Raw genomic sequence first — 14071 nt, 5'->3', positions numbered from 1 at the left:
AATAGTCGGTTCTCACAAATATGCATACAACTGGCAAAATGTTCTATTTGACTTATAGAAGAAATACAAATTAAAGTATTAAAAAGGTATTGTTTCATAGGTAATAAAATTAGGGGGAGAAATACTCAATGTGATTAACAAGACTAGAGAAAAATGGTACATTATCAGATATACTAATTGACCTTTCTAGACAAACATATGCCTGAATATATAAGAATCATAAAAATACTTGCACTCTCTGATTCAGTTCTCCAATTCCTATGCCAAAGAAATGATCTTAAGTACAAGAAAACCTATAAGATATTATCTTAAGTTTACAAATTTACAACTGTCCTATAAGAGTACAACTGAAATGTAAGGTAGCAACTTGATGGAATACTACAAAACTATCATTTGATCATTGCTAGGTTCTGCTGGTGTTGGAGGAAATGGACTTAAAATGAAATCAAAATACAATGCAGTAATAACATCTATAAGCCAACATGCATACAGCACTTATTTTATGATAGGCACTGCTCTAAGGATTTTACACATGAAGACAGCCAAAGGAGAACACATCAGGAAATGGGTTAACTCCAGCAGAGTCTTAAAGGATAAATAAGTTCTGAAGACACAAAACTGGCAACGTTTGGTTTTAGGGTAAGAGATTCTAAGTATCATAAGACAATGCAGAGATGCGGTCAAGTATAATATATTTGGAGAATGACAAGCAGTGACGCTGTTCCACAAAGGCTGTGGTGAACAGTGGAGAGCAATGTGGTCAGTAAACTAGGGAAGGACCAGATCATAGAGGGCCTGAACATCAAGCATGGCTTTAGCCACGGAGTAACTGATAGATCTGCATTTGGGACAGCTTTGAAGGCTGTTTGGAGGATATATTTGACAAGGCAACAACAAAACTAGGCTAGGAACTGGTTATCAAGATGTTGTAATATGCCAGGTAAGAGCAGGAACCTGACTCAAAAGATTGATCATAGGGAGGAGAAGAAAAAGGAAAAGAGGTTTTGGTGGTTCACTGCATGTGAGAGAAGAGCAGTGAGAACAGTCAACAGTGACATCTCCAATTTCTAGCTTAGATGATACAGTGAATAAACAGAGACTGAAAGAGGAAAAGTATGTCCAAAGAGGTTGTTTTTGAGTTTCAAATATATTGTTAGAGGGACCTAACGTGGGATACACAGTGCAAATGTCTAGTGGGCAAATGGATTACCAAGTATGAAAGAGACTGATTTTATGTATTATCAACACATATGTTACATGTGAAATCATGACAGTAGAAAGTTCAATGAGGAATGGATTGAAGATATAAATCTACACTCTAAAGAAGAAAATGAACCTGCAAAGAAAATGGGGGAGGGGGGCAGTGTTGAGAAGCATATAGGGAATTCAAAGAGAAGTGACACAAAAACAAAAGACAAAACAAAGGCCATGCCAAATTTCTACAGCATTAAAAAAGTAGCTATTATCATTTTTCCAGGTTTTCACTTTAACTGAAAAGGTAGTTTAAGGAGAATCAAGAGAAGGTTTATTTGATTTACTGAATTTATGATATAGAAATAGAGAAATTTATAAAGTGAGGAAGAAGAGGCAGTAGAGAAAGCACACAGATGAGAGGAGAGGAGGAGGATGTACTTGGGTCTTCAACAGCAAGAGAAGACAGAGTCGAGAACATGAGAAGAAAGGGTGGTCTGCCACAGCATAGTCATCACTTTTCTGCCATAATTGGAACAAAGTGAATGAGAGTAACATAGGTACAGATAGGTCAGATGTCAGGAAGGCAGAGAGCAGAAGATTTGCTTGATAAACCCAGGCTACCTGAAGAAGTTGAGAAGAATGGCTGAGAAAGGGCTGGGTAGAGTGTTCAGATGTCTGTAACAGCTCCTCAGGTGAATGAAAGCAGGAGCTATCCTGAGATAAAGGAGACATGTCAGGTCCAGCGGCAACTTTAGACCCTAAATTTGAATGGCATTACTCATCATATCGTATCATTTGAAACTGAACTACAAATCCATCTTGGATGAGGTGATGAAAATGATGGATAGTCTAGTGTACCAGAGAGAGGTAGTATGAGCTACTGCATCTAACCTTAGAAAGAAGGAAGAAAGGCCATGAATGATCTGCCTGGAAGGAAAGGTGGTGGGGACAGGAAATAAACACTGGGTCAAAACGGACTAAGGACCTAAAACATAAGGCCAGAAATTGTAAAACTCCTATAGGAAAACATAGGCAAAACACTCTTTGACATAACTTGCAGTAATCCTTTTTGGACCCACCTCCTAATGAAAATGAAAACAAAAATAAACAGGACATAATTAAACTTAGAAGCTTTTGCACAGCAAAGAAAAACATAAAAAAAAAGAAAGAAAGAAACCCACAGAATGGAAAAATATTTGCAAATGAAGCAACCAACAAGGGGTTAACCTCCAAAATATACAAACATCTCACACAGCTTTATTAAAAAAAAAAAAAAAACTCAATCAAAAAATGGGCAGAAGATCTAAATAGACATTTCTCCAAAGAAAACAGATGGCAAAAAAAAAAGAGAGAAAAAAACGCTCAACATTACTAATTATTAGGGAAGCACAAATCAAAACTACAATGAGCTATCATCTCGACCAGTTAGAATGGTCACCAGCAAAAAGTCTACAAACAAGAAATGCTGGAGAGGGTGTGGAGAAAAGGGGACCCTCCTACACATTGGTGGGAGGGTAAGGTGGTACAACCACTATAGAGAACAGTATGGAGGTTCCTTAAAAAAGTAAATACAGAATTACCATATGATCAAGAAATTCCATTCCTGGGCATATATCTAGATAAAACCATAATTTGAAAACACACATGTACCCCAATGTTCACTAAGGCACTATTTACAAGAGCCAAGACATGGAAGCAACCTAAATGTCCATCAACAGAGGACTGGATAAAGAAGATGTGGTACATATATAAAATGGAATATTATTCAGCCATAAAAAGGAATGAAATAATACCATTTATAGCAACATGGATGGACCCAGAGATTATCATACTTAGTGAAGTAAGTTAGAGAAAGACAAATATCATATGATATCACTTATATATGGAATCTAATAAAAAATGATACAAAATAACTTATTTATAAAGCAGAACAAACTCACAGATTTCAAAACCAATCTAAGGGTTACCATAGGAGAAACCATGGTGGGTAGGGAGGAACTGGGAGGATGGGAATAACATATACACACTACTGTATAAAACAGGTAATTACAAGAACCTACTATATAGCACAGGGAAATCTACTCCATAGTCGGTAATAATCTATCTGGGAAAAAAGAATAGAGATCTATATTTCTGGTTCACTTTGCTGTACACCTGAAACTAAGACAGCATTGTAAATTAACTACACTCCAATAAATTTAAAAAAATAAATACTGTGTAATAATATGTCTATCATATAATGTTAAATACATAGAGACAAACTATAAAGGAACATGGAAAAAAATAAAGACACTAATTCAGTTAAAAAGAATTTCTTTATATGTGAAAAACTTTTCATAGAAAAGAATTCAGGAAAAGTCAACTTTACTTCTAAAATATCAGTCACAAAACTTAAACTGAGAGATAATCAGAAATCATCTAAGTCATTGTCCTCAATACATGTAAAATTTTTGTTAAGAAAAGATGTCGTACTACAGACCTATTATTGTGCTCACGATAGGATGGAAGCCCAGGGATGGGAAGAAATTTGCACAAGGACAGGTAGGTAACATGTTGAAAAGATTAGATAACTAGATACAACTACTATCCTATATTATTTTGATTTTTTCTTTTATATATAATTTTGTTCCTAATAAGTCAGTCCATAGCCCATGAGAGAACTATGCTTCTCTGACCTCTAATCCCAAACTTGGCCACTTGGCCTATTTCAGAAGCGACATGTGTCACATCCAAGTGGAATCCACAGGTTATTCTGCCAATGCTACTTTCCCTCAGGTATGAAATATATGTCCCAGAATAAGGGCTGATACTTCAGTCTGGATCCCAGAATGAAGAGGACACATGAAGTCCCGCTGATCTACAACCAAATATAACACACTGAGAAATAACAAGAAACAAACTTTTATTACTATAAGCCATCAATTTTTCAGGCAGTTAATACAGATGAATAGCACACATTAGCATACTTTGAAAACAGAATTTGAAAGGAAATAATTTTACTTGGAAATATGAAAGAAATCAAGAATACTTATATGTGCTTAAGAAATAAATATGTGATTCAGGTAGCTACAAAAACCTAAAAAGTTTTTTCAATGCAAAATAGACCTAAATATGAAAACTATATAAAAAGAAATACCTTCAAATACTATAATGCCTCTGCATTCTATAATTATATCTTTAAATACAAAAAAAAATTAATCTCACTTTTAGTTAATATTTTTTCAATATCATTGATTATATATGAGGCATCTATTATCCATTTTAATTTTTATTAATAATACTTTTAAATCTTTTATTTGTAAATGTGAAAAAAAAATTTAATGATTTAAAAATTTTTTGAAAAAATTCTGTAACCAATATTAATACAGGGAAAGATGATTATTCAACTGATAAAACAAACTCAAAGTACCACAAGGATATCATTTTATCTTAATAAGGTAGTAAAAGTCAAAGTAACTCTAATAAAAACCCAAGACAACAAAGCTGCAGGTTTTAATACACTTATTATTCAATGTTTTAATTTCTACTGCTTTATAATTTTAGTAATAAAAAATTCTTTTGAAAAGTTCAGCAAGGCTACCTAGTCGTCATACCTTGTATATTTGATCACTGTCTTCTGGTTCTGGACTGGATGGCAATGAGAGCTGAACATCATGCAATGAACCACTTCCATCATGCTGTGAGAAAGAAGTAAAGGAAAACACAAGATCAATAAAATTAACTACAGCATTCAGTTCAATCTAATTAACCCCCAACCAAATGCTAGCATGGTAAACAGGAAGTAAGATTCTGGAAATCTCCTTTTCCTCTTTAAGCAGATGGAAATGTGAAAGAGGAAACAAGAGAACTCAGGAAAGAATATTTTGTTGAAATAAGTCACATACACTATATAAGTGGATGACATAGAAAGCCACTGAAAGTTTTAGAGTGAGAAAAGGAATATGGGAAATTTCCTCAAATACCATATGATATCACTTATAACTGGAATCTAATATCCAGCACAAATGAACATCTATCTCCTCAGAAAAGAAAATCATGGACTTGGAGAAAAGACTTGTGGCTGCCTGATGGGAGGGGGAGGGAGTGGGAGGGATCGGGAGCTTGGGCTTATCAGACACAACTTAGAATAGATTTACAAGGAGATCCTGCTGAATAGCATTGAGAACTTTGTCTAGATACTCATGTTGCAACAGAAGAAAGGCTGGGGGAAAAATGTAATTGTAATGTATACATGTAAGGATAACCTGACCCCCTTGCTGTACAGTGGGAAAATTAAAAAAAAAAAAAATTTTAAGATTAACTCACCCAAGTAAAAATGTAAAATAAAAGCCAAATTAAACTCAGATGTGGTGTTTTGAGTATAAAGGAGTCAGAAACAATATTAAATGGCTCAAAAAGGTCGGACCACAAAAATCATTTTTTTAAAAATACAAGACACATGAGTATACAGATATATGGCATGTCTCTATTTATATATGAATGCCAAGAACAGGCAAAACTAATTTATGGTACTAAAAATAAGAAGAACAGTGATTAACTCCAGGGAAAGGGTTTATTGACAGTAAAGAGCAATGATAACCTATAACGATCTTGGAAACATCCTATGTTTTGTCTGTATGGTGGTTACATGGGTATATACAAATGAAAAGTACAAGCCTTACACTCAAGACTCAAAACTTAAGCACTTCACTGGCTGTATGCTATACCTCAATTTAAAAAGTTGAAGAAATTAAATTTTTTGTCCTTAAATCCAATTTTTAAAATGACAGGATAATAATAACTCCTACCCCTTGCTGAAAGGGTTAAGGAATAACTGGCTCAAAAATGGTATTTTCAGTGATTCACAGACCATCTCAAGAAAGATGAACCACTAAAGAATATGCCTGGGATGATGGTGAGGAGCTGAGCTCCTGACCAAGGCAGTACAACTGCAATTCGATACTTTATGTGTTCAGATGGTACTTATTAGCTGCCTTGGGACACCCACGAAATGAACAGCCTTTAAAGAGCACGACCCTAACAACATTCCTCACACCCATCTGTCCTGAAGAAAATCTTCTAGACTATGGATGTCCTGCACTGAAATAGGAGTGCTAAAACAGGAGACATAAATATGTAGAACATTTTCTTCTTTATGTATTATACTGAATATCTACTAAAGCAGAATCTCTAGGGATGGGGCCTAGAAATCGGTACTTAGAAAAATTCAACAGGTAATAGCAATTGATAGAGTGCCCGTTGTGGTTCAGCAGGTTAAGAATCAGGATGTGGGTTCAATCCCTGGCCTTAACTCCGTGGGTTAAGGATCTGGTGCTGTGCTTGTAGCAGTGCAGGTTGCAGATGCAGTTTGGACCCAGAGTAGCTGCGGCTGCAGCATAGACTGGCAGCTACAGCTTCAATTTGACCCCTAGCCTGGGAACTTCCATATGCTGCAGGTGCAGCCATAAAAAGAAAAAAAAAAATTAGTGACTGCCAGTGAAGTATAAGCATTTGTCAAATTTCCAACAGAGATAAGTCACATTTTTATTGGTGATGCCATATAGAAAATAAGAACTGGACTTGAGAGAGATAATAATGTCCTAATAAATAAAAAACATTCTCAGAACACCACATTAAAAATATTTTAGGGGGGTGGGGGAATGTGCTTGGGTTATGGGATGGAAATCCTGTGAAATTGGATTGTTATGATCACTATATAACTACAGATGTGATAAATTCATTGAGTAATAAAAAAGAAACAAAAAATAAATAAAAATATTTTAAAAAAGAAAAAGTCAGAAATTTTATAAGACTCATCTCAGTAAAAAGTTCATCTCTGGTGTAAATGCCTTGACATATAAAAACAGGGCCAGTCCTACATACAAGTATATATTAGAGAAAAGAGGGACTGCAAAATTTAACTTATTTCCCAACAGTCACAATATCTTCTTGCCCACTACAAAGCAGGAACCCCAAGAAACAGGAGACAATGTAAGCACACACACTGTCTTTGCCTGGGAAACGGGTACAGTTGTGGGAAGGGTGCAGCACAACAGGAAAAATAACAGATCAGCTTTCAATGTGGAGGAATAATGAGGAGAGCCCAGAGAAACAGAAAATATCAGTAAGATCATCAAGAAAATGACCCCAAAAAGTTGCATATAAATTTCTAGGTTCAACAACCTTGAGCACCCCACTTGCTTGGATCTGATCCTAATCTGCCTATCAAAGCCTTTGAGAAATAAACTAAGACTAATGCCCAGGTCCCAAGGTAGTCTTTGAAAGGTATACACTCAGAACAGAGCTAGCAAGCATGGGTAGGATTTGCAAACTGATATTACAACCACAATCCAAAGGTAGCTAATTAGAACTTGTAGTCTGACTCCAATCAATTTATTTTCTGCTTAAAAAAAAAAAAAATCAATATTCTCCGAGGGATTTAAACAAGATCAAGAGTTTGATAACACAACATTCAAATATCTAAGATGCAATCCAAAATTATTCAATGTACAAACAACAAAGAAAACCTCAACTCACACAGAAAAAGACAATCAACAAACATCAATGCCAAAATAAAAGAGCAGCTAAGAGCTATTATAACAATTCTTTGAAAGTAAGAGCAAACTCTATAAGGGAATGGAAAGAAAGTCACAATAAAGACAGAATACGTAAAGTGGAAACAAGTGAAAATTTTAGAACTGAAAAGATTCAATAAGCAAAAATTTTAAATGCAGATGAACTAAATACCAGCATTTGAGATAATGGAGTGAACTTACAGATCAACAGAAACCATCCAATCTGAACAATAAAGAGAAAAAAAGGGGAGTATGGGGGAAAAACAGAGTCTGCTGCAGAAGCCGTGAGGCAGTAACAAAAGAGCTAATATTCATATCATTGAAGTCACAGAAAGAAGGATATAAGGTAGAAAAAATATTTGAAGAAATAATGGATAAACACACCTCATATTTGGTGAAAAACATAAACCTATATATTTGAGAACCTCGATTAAAAAAATAGAAAATAGAGTGAGCTCTCTGAACAAAAGGTAATTTAACTAGAAATAAGAGAAAGATAATCTTCAAACATTGGGAAAGTAAACAACAAACTTCTAAATCATCCATGGGTCAAAAGAAGACGTCTCAAGGCAAATAAAATATTTTGAACTGAAGGAAAATGAAGACAGCACTTATCAAAATTTGCAGAATGCAACTAAAGCAGTGCTTAGAAGGAAAAATCATTATATGAGATGCTTATAAGTAAAATAAAGGTATCAAATCCAGAGTTAGAGCACAATAAACCTGGAACAAACAGAAAGAAGAAAATAATAGAGTAGAAATTAATGAACTTGAAAATCAAGAAACAGAAATCAATGAAACCAAAAGCAGGTTTTTTTAAACAAATGCAAAACCATTAGCAAAACTGCTAAAGAAGAAATATAGAAAGCACATGTCAGAACACAAGACATATATCAAGAATGAAAGCAGGGGAGTTCCCGTCGTGGCGCAGTGGTTAATGAATCCGACTAGGAACCATGAGGTTGCGGGTTCGGTCCCTGCCCTTGCTCAGTGGGTTAACGATCAGGCGTTGCCGTGAGCTGTGGTGTAGGTTGCAGACGCGGCTCGGATCCTGCGTTGCTGTGGCTCTGGTGTAGGCCGGTGGCTACAGCTCTGATTTGACCCCTAGCCTGGGAACCTCCATATGCCGCGGGAGCGGCCCAAAGAAATAGCAAAAAGACAAAAAAGACAAAAAAAAAAAAAGAATGAAAGCAGGGATACCATTACAGATATCTCAAGCATTAAAAGCAAATAAGGCAAAAAATGTATGTGCATAAGTGACTATGCACATACATTTGACAACTTCTATGAAATGGAGAAATTACTCAAAAACCACAAACTATCAAAACTTACACAAAATTAGACAACCTGGGTAGATGCATGACTACCGATAAAATGAATTTATAGTTTAAACCCTTCCATAAAACAAAGCCAGATGTATTCCTGGCAAACTCTTCCAAAATTTAAATGACTAATATCAGTTCTATACAATCTGTTAGAGAAAACAAAAACCAAGTTAATTAAATTAGAAAAATAATCAAATCAATTACTGATACCACTGTATAAGACTACAGATCAATATTTCTCATGAAGAGACACAAAACTCCTTTACCACTATATCTGTGAATCAAATAAAAATATATATTTAAAGGAAAACACATCATGGGCAAGTGGGTAATTCTGAGAATGTAAAAGTTAGTTCAGTAGTCAAAAAGCAATATAACCCACTAAATCAAGAGATTAAAAAACTGTATTATTATTCCAGCAAATACAGATAAAGTTTCTGACAAAATTCAACATCCACTCACAATAAAACTCAGCGAACTAGGAACAGAGAGAGCCTGTTAAAAGAGGAAATTCTAAGAATTCTCATCACAAAGAAAAAAATTACTTTCCTATTTCTTTAACTTGTATCTATGATATGGTGGATAGTCACTAAACTTACTGTGATAATCATTTCATGATGTATGTAAGTCAAATCGTTATGGTGTACACTGTATACACTGCTATATGTCAATTTTATCTCAATAAAACTGGAAGAAAAATACAAAGAAATAGAAATAAAGCCATCTCCATTTAGACAATATAATTACTGGTGTAAAAAAACCCCCAAGTATCTATAATATTATTATGAGAAGTAACAATTAGGAAAGTACAAAGATATAAGACCAATACACAAAAATCTACTATTTCTATGACAAAGAACTGGAAATTTAAAAAGAAAAATTAAATGCCACTTATAACAGACCTAAATCCACAAAACAAGCATAAATAAAAAAGAAAAAATTGAATTCCAAAATAAAAAAAGAAGTATTTAGGAATAAAACTAGCAAAATATAGACAAACTTTCTATATCAAAAAATAATATATATATGAGAAAGAAAGCAGAGATGACCTAAGTAAACAGAGAGAAATATTCTATTAATGATTGAAATGCAGTATTACTCAGATATCAACCCTTTTCCAAATTCAATTACAGATCAGTGTCTTCCCAACCAATATCCCAGTAGGATTTTTTGTAGAAACAAAAAGAGCTGCTTCTAAAATTTACATAGTAAAGCAAAAGAAATCAAATAGTCAAAAAATTCTAAAAAGAACAAAGTTGGAGGAGTTACACTACTTTAAGACTTACTCTAAAGTTATTTTAAGAGTGAGTGATCAAAAGGACAAGCATTGATCAAAGAAACAGAAAAAAGTCCAGAAAGACTCACGCATATATGCTCAAAAGCATTTCTGACAAAAGTGCAAAGACAAATCAAAAGAGAAAAGACAGTCTTTAAGAAATGGTCTTAGAATATCCCTATGCAATAAAATTCCTCACACCATATACAAGAATTCTCAAAACAGATGGTGAATCTAAATGTTAAACTTCAAACTATTAAACTTCTCCAAATAAACAGAAAATATTTGTGACCTTGGGCTGGACAAAGATTTCTTAAATACGATACCAAAAACATGATTCATAAAAAAGTAATAAACTTACCTGACCCCCTTGCTGTACAGTGGGAAAATTAAAAAATTATTAAAAAAAATAATAATAAACTTGACCTAAAAAAATACGACTTCTGTTTTTTTTCTTTTCTTTCCCCCTTTTTTTTTAGGGCTGCAACTATGGCATATGGAAGATCATGGGCTAGGGGTCGAATCAGAGCTATAGGTGCAAACCTACGCCACAGCCTAGGCAACATGGGATCCAAGCCACATTACACCACAACCTGCGGCAACACTGGATTCTTAACCCACAGTGAGGCCAGGATTGAACCCGCATCCTCAAGAACACTAATGTTAGGTTCTTAATTGGCTAAGCCACAATGGGAAGTCCTGAGACTTCTGTTTTTTAAACAAACAAACAAACAAAAACTATCAACAGAATGAAAAGAGAAGCTACAGATTAGGAGAAAATATTTGCAATAATTCAGGTAAAATACTGATCATGGATTCTAATTCCTGGAGAGAATTCATAAAGTGGCTATTTTTATAATATTAACAACAAAAGTAATAATAACATGAAAGTCTAATGTTTTTAACTGACTTCATTAACACATAATTGTAAATACTTGCCCAAAAAGCTAAATCCATTTTTTCAAATCATGTATCTACATGATAAAGGACTTATAAAGAACCAACAAAAATCAATAATTGGGAGCTCCCTTCATGGCTCAGCAGTTAACAAACCCAACTAGGATCCATGAGGATGCAGGTTCTATCCCTGGCCTCACAGTAGGTTAAGGATCCAGCACTGCCATGAGCTGTGGTGTAGGTTGCAGACACGGCTCAGATTCAGCACTACTGTGGCTGTGGTATAGGCCAGTAGCTGTAGCTCTGATTTGACCCCTAGCCTGAGAACTTCCATATGTCATGGGTGCAGCCCTAAAAAACAAATAATAATAATAATAATAAAACAGATGTTTTTGTTAATAGGCAAAAGAACACTTTATCAAAGATATACAAATGGCAAATAAGCCTATGAAAACATGTTCAAGAGCATTAGCCATTAGGCTAATGCAAATTAAAACCACAATGAGGTATCAACACACACCTATGGAAAGGGCATTTGTTCCCCTTTTTAAGCCACACCTGAGGCATATGGAAGTTCCTGGGCCAGACATCAAATACAAGCTGCAGCTGCAACCTACATCTCAGCCACGGCAATGCCAGATCCTTAACACCCTGTGCCAGGCTGGGGATTGAATTCAGGTCACCAGAGAGATGCTGGATCATTAATCCACTGTGCCATAGTGGGAACTCCTGGGAAAGGCTTTTGAAAAACACTGATAATACCAAGTGTGGATAAGAATGCAGAATAACTAAAACTTTCACTGAGCGCTGGAGGGAATACAAACTCACATAACCACTTTGAAAAACAGTTCAACAATTTCTTATAAAAGTTAAATATATACTGGAGTTCCCTTGTGGTACAGTGGAATAAGGATTCAGTGTTGTCACAGCAGTGGCTTGGGTCAATCCCTAGCTGCAGGTGCAGCAAACAAAAAAAATTAAATATACACTTACCATACAATTCAGCAATCCCACCCCTAGATATTTACCCAAGAGAAACGAAACCACGCTCACATGAAAATCTATGCATGAATGTTTATAGTGAGAGGCTTTAGTCAAAACTGCCCCAAATTGTAAAGAGACACAAATATCCTTCAACTGGTAAAGGATAAACAGACTATGGTATATGCATATAATACTACTCAGTAATAAACAGAAACAAACTACTGATACGTGTTATAGCATGAATGAATTTGAAATTCATTACAGTAAGTGAAAAACCCAGACTCCAAAGACTGAATAATACACAATTCCATGTATGTGACAGTCTTGAGAAGGCAAAGCTACATAGCCATAAAACAGAGCAATGGTTGTGAGGAGCTAGCAGTAAATAAAGGGATTGACTTTAAAGGGGGGAAAAGGGAAAAATTAGGGTGTAACTGTAATAGCTACACAGCTGCATGCATATGTCAAAGCTCACAGATCTGTACACAAAAAAGACTGAGTTTGACTCCCATGTACATCATCCCTCAATAGAGCAATACTAGGTTGAATGGTGTCCCCCTATAAATTCATGCTAACCCAGAACTTATGACTATGACTTCATTTGGAGATGTAATCAAGTTGAAGTCATACTGGGTGAGGGTAGGGCCTAAATCTAACATCACTAGTGCCTTTATAAGAAGACAAATTTGGACACATAGGTCATGTGAGATGGAAGCAGATTTGAGTGATGCATCTACAAGCCAAAGAATGCCCAGGCCTGACAGCAACCTCCAGAAGCTAGAGAGGCGAAGAAGGGCCGTCTCCTAGAGCCTTCAGAGAAAAGATGGCCCTAATGACACTTTGTTTTTGTTTGTTTTGTCTTTTTAGGGCCACACCCATGGCATATGGAGGTTCCCAGGCTAGGGTTTGAATCAGAGCTAAATGTAACTGCTAGCCTGCACCACAACCACAGCAATGCCAGATCCAAGCAGCATCTTCGACCTACACCACAGCTCACAGCAACACTGGATCCTTAACCCACTGAGTGAGGCCAGGGATAGAACCTGCGTCCTTGTGGATGCTGGTCAGATTTGTTCCCACTGGGCCACGAAGAGAACTCCCCTAATGACACTTTGATTTCAGATTTCCAGCCTCTAGAACTTCGAGAGAATAAATTTTGTTATATGCTATCCAGCTTATAGCACTTTGTTATGGCATCCCTAGAAAACTAATATAAGACCTGACTAATAAAAAACAATTAAAAGCAAACAAAAAGAAACACCAGATAAATCTCAATAATCACAAGGAAAATAAAGCTGACATAGCGGTATCACTATAAGAGGTTATAATGAAAGTATAATTAAAGATGAAAAGCATTAATGAGGGTAAAGAAAAACTTTAATTAGTGATCACAGAACAATCCACCAAAAAGACCACGCCAATCATAAAGATTTATATACCTAATAAAATATCCTAAAGACACTAAAAGATTAATATAATAATATACTGCTACTTGAAACATAGAGAATATATGTCTTATTCAAACAAATGAAAACAGATCATACTAACCCAGGGGTTAACAAACACAGTCTACAGGACAAATCCAGTCAACTGTCTACTTTTATTACAGTGGATAAGCTAAAAATGGTTTCTATATTTTAAAATGGTTACTTTTTTTTGGTCTTTTTAGGGCTGCACCCATAGCATATGGAGGTTCCCAGGCTGGGGGTTGAATAGGAGCTGTAGCTGCCAGCCTATACCATAGCCACAGCAACACCAGATCTGAGCTGCATCTGTTACCTACATCACAGCTCATGGCTCCTTAACCCACTAAGCAAGGCCAGGGATTGAACCTGCGTCCT

General features: G+C 35.5%; 1 protein-coding gene across 10 annotated transcripts in view; it reads right to left on the bottom strand.

Moving 5' to 3' along the window:
• Window positions 1-14071, bottom strand: part of CCSER2 (coiled-coil serine rich protein 2) — a 135356-nt gene that overhangs the window by 29962 nt on the left and 91323 nt on the right. For all 10 annotated transcript variants that reach the window (XR_007132125.1, XM_047759578.1, XM_047759580.1 and 7 more), the window contains one exon: window positions 4788-4871. Coding sequence is in view for 9 of the 10 variants with exons in the window: in XM_047759578.1 (XP_047615534.1) it covers window positions 4788-4871 (84 nt within the window). In the remaining variant the exon portion in view is untranslated. The remainder of the gene's footprint in view (window positions 1-4787; window positions 4872-14071) is intronic.

The sequence above is a fragment of the Phacochoerus africanus genome, chromosome 15 (assembly GCF_016906955.1).
Source record: "Phacochoerus africanus isolate WHEZ1 chromosome 15, ROS_Pafr_v1, whole genome shotgun sequence".
In the NCBI taxonomy this organism is placed as follows: Eukaryota; Metazoa; Chordata; class Mammalia; order Artiodactyla; family Suidae; genus Phacochoerus; species Phacochoerus africanus.
Note: the sequence above shows the minus strand (reverse complement) of the source record. Positions and strands in the feature narration are given on the sequence as shown.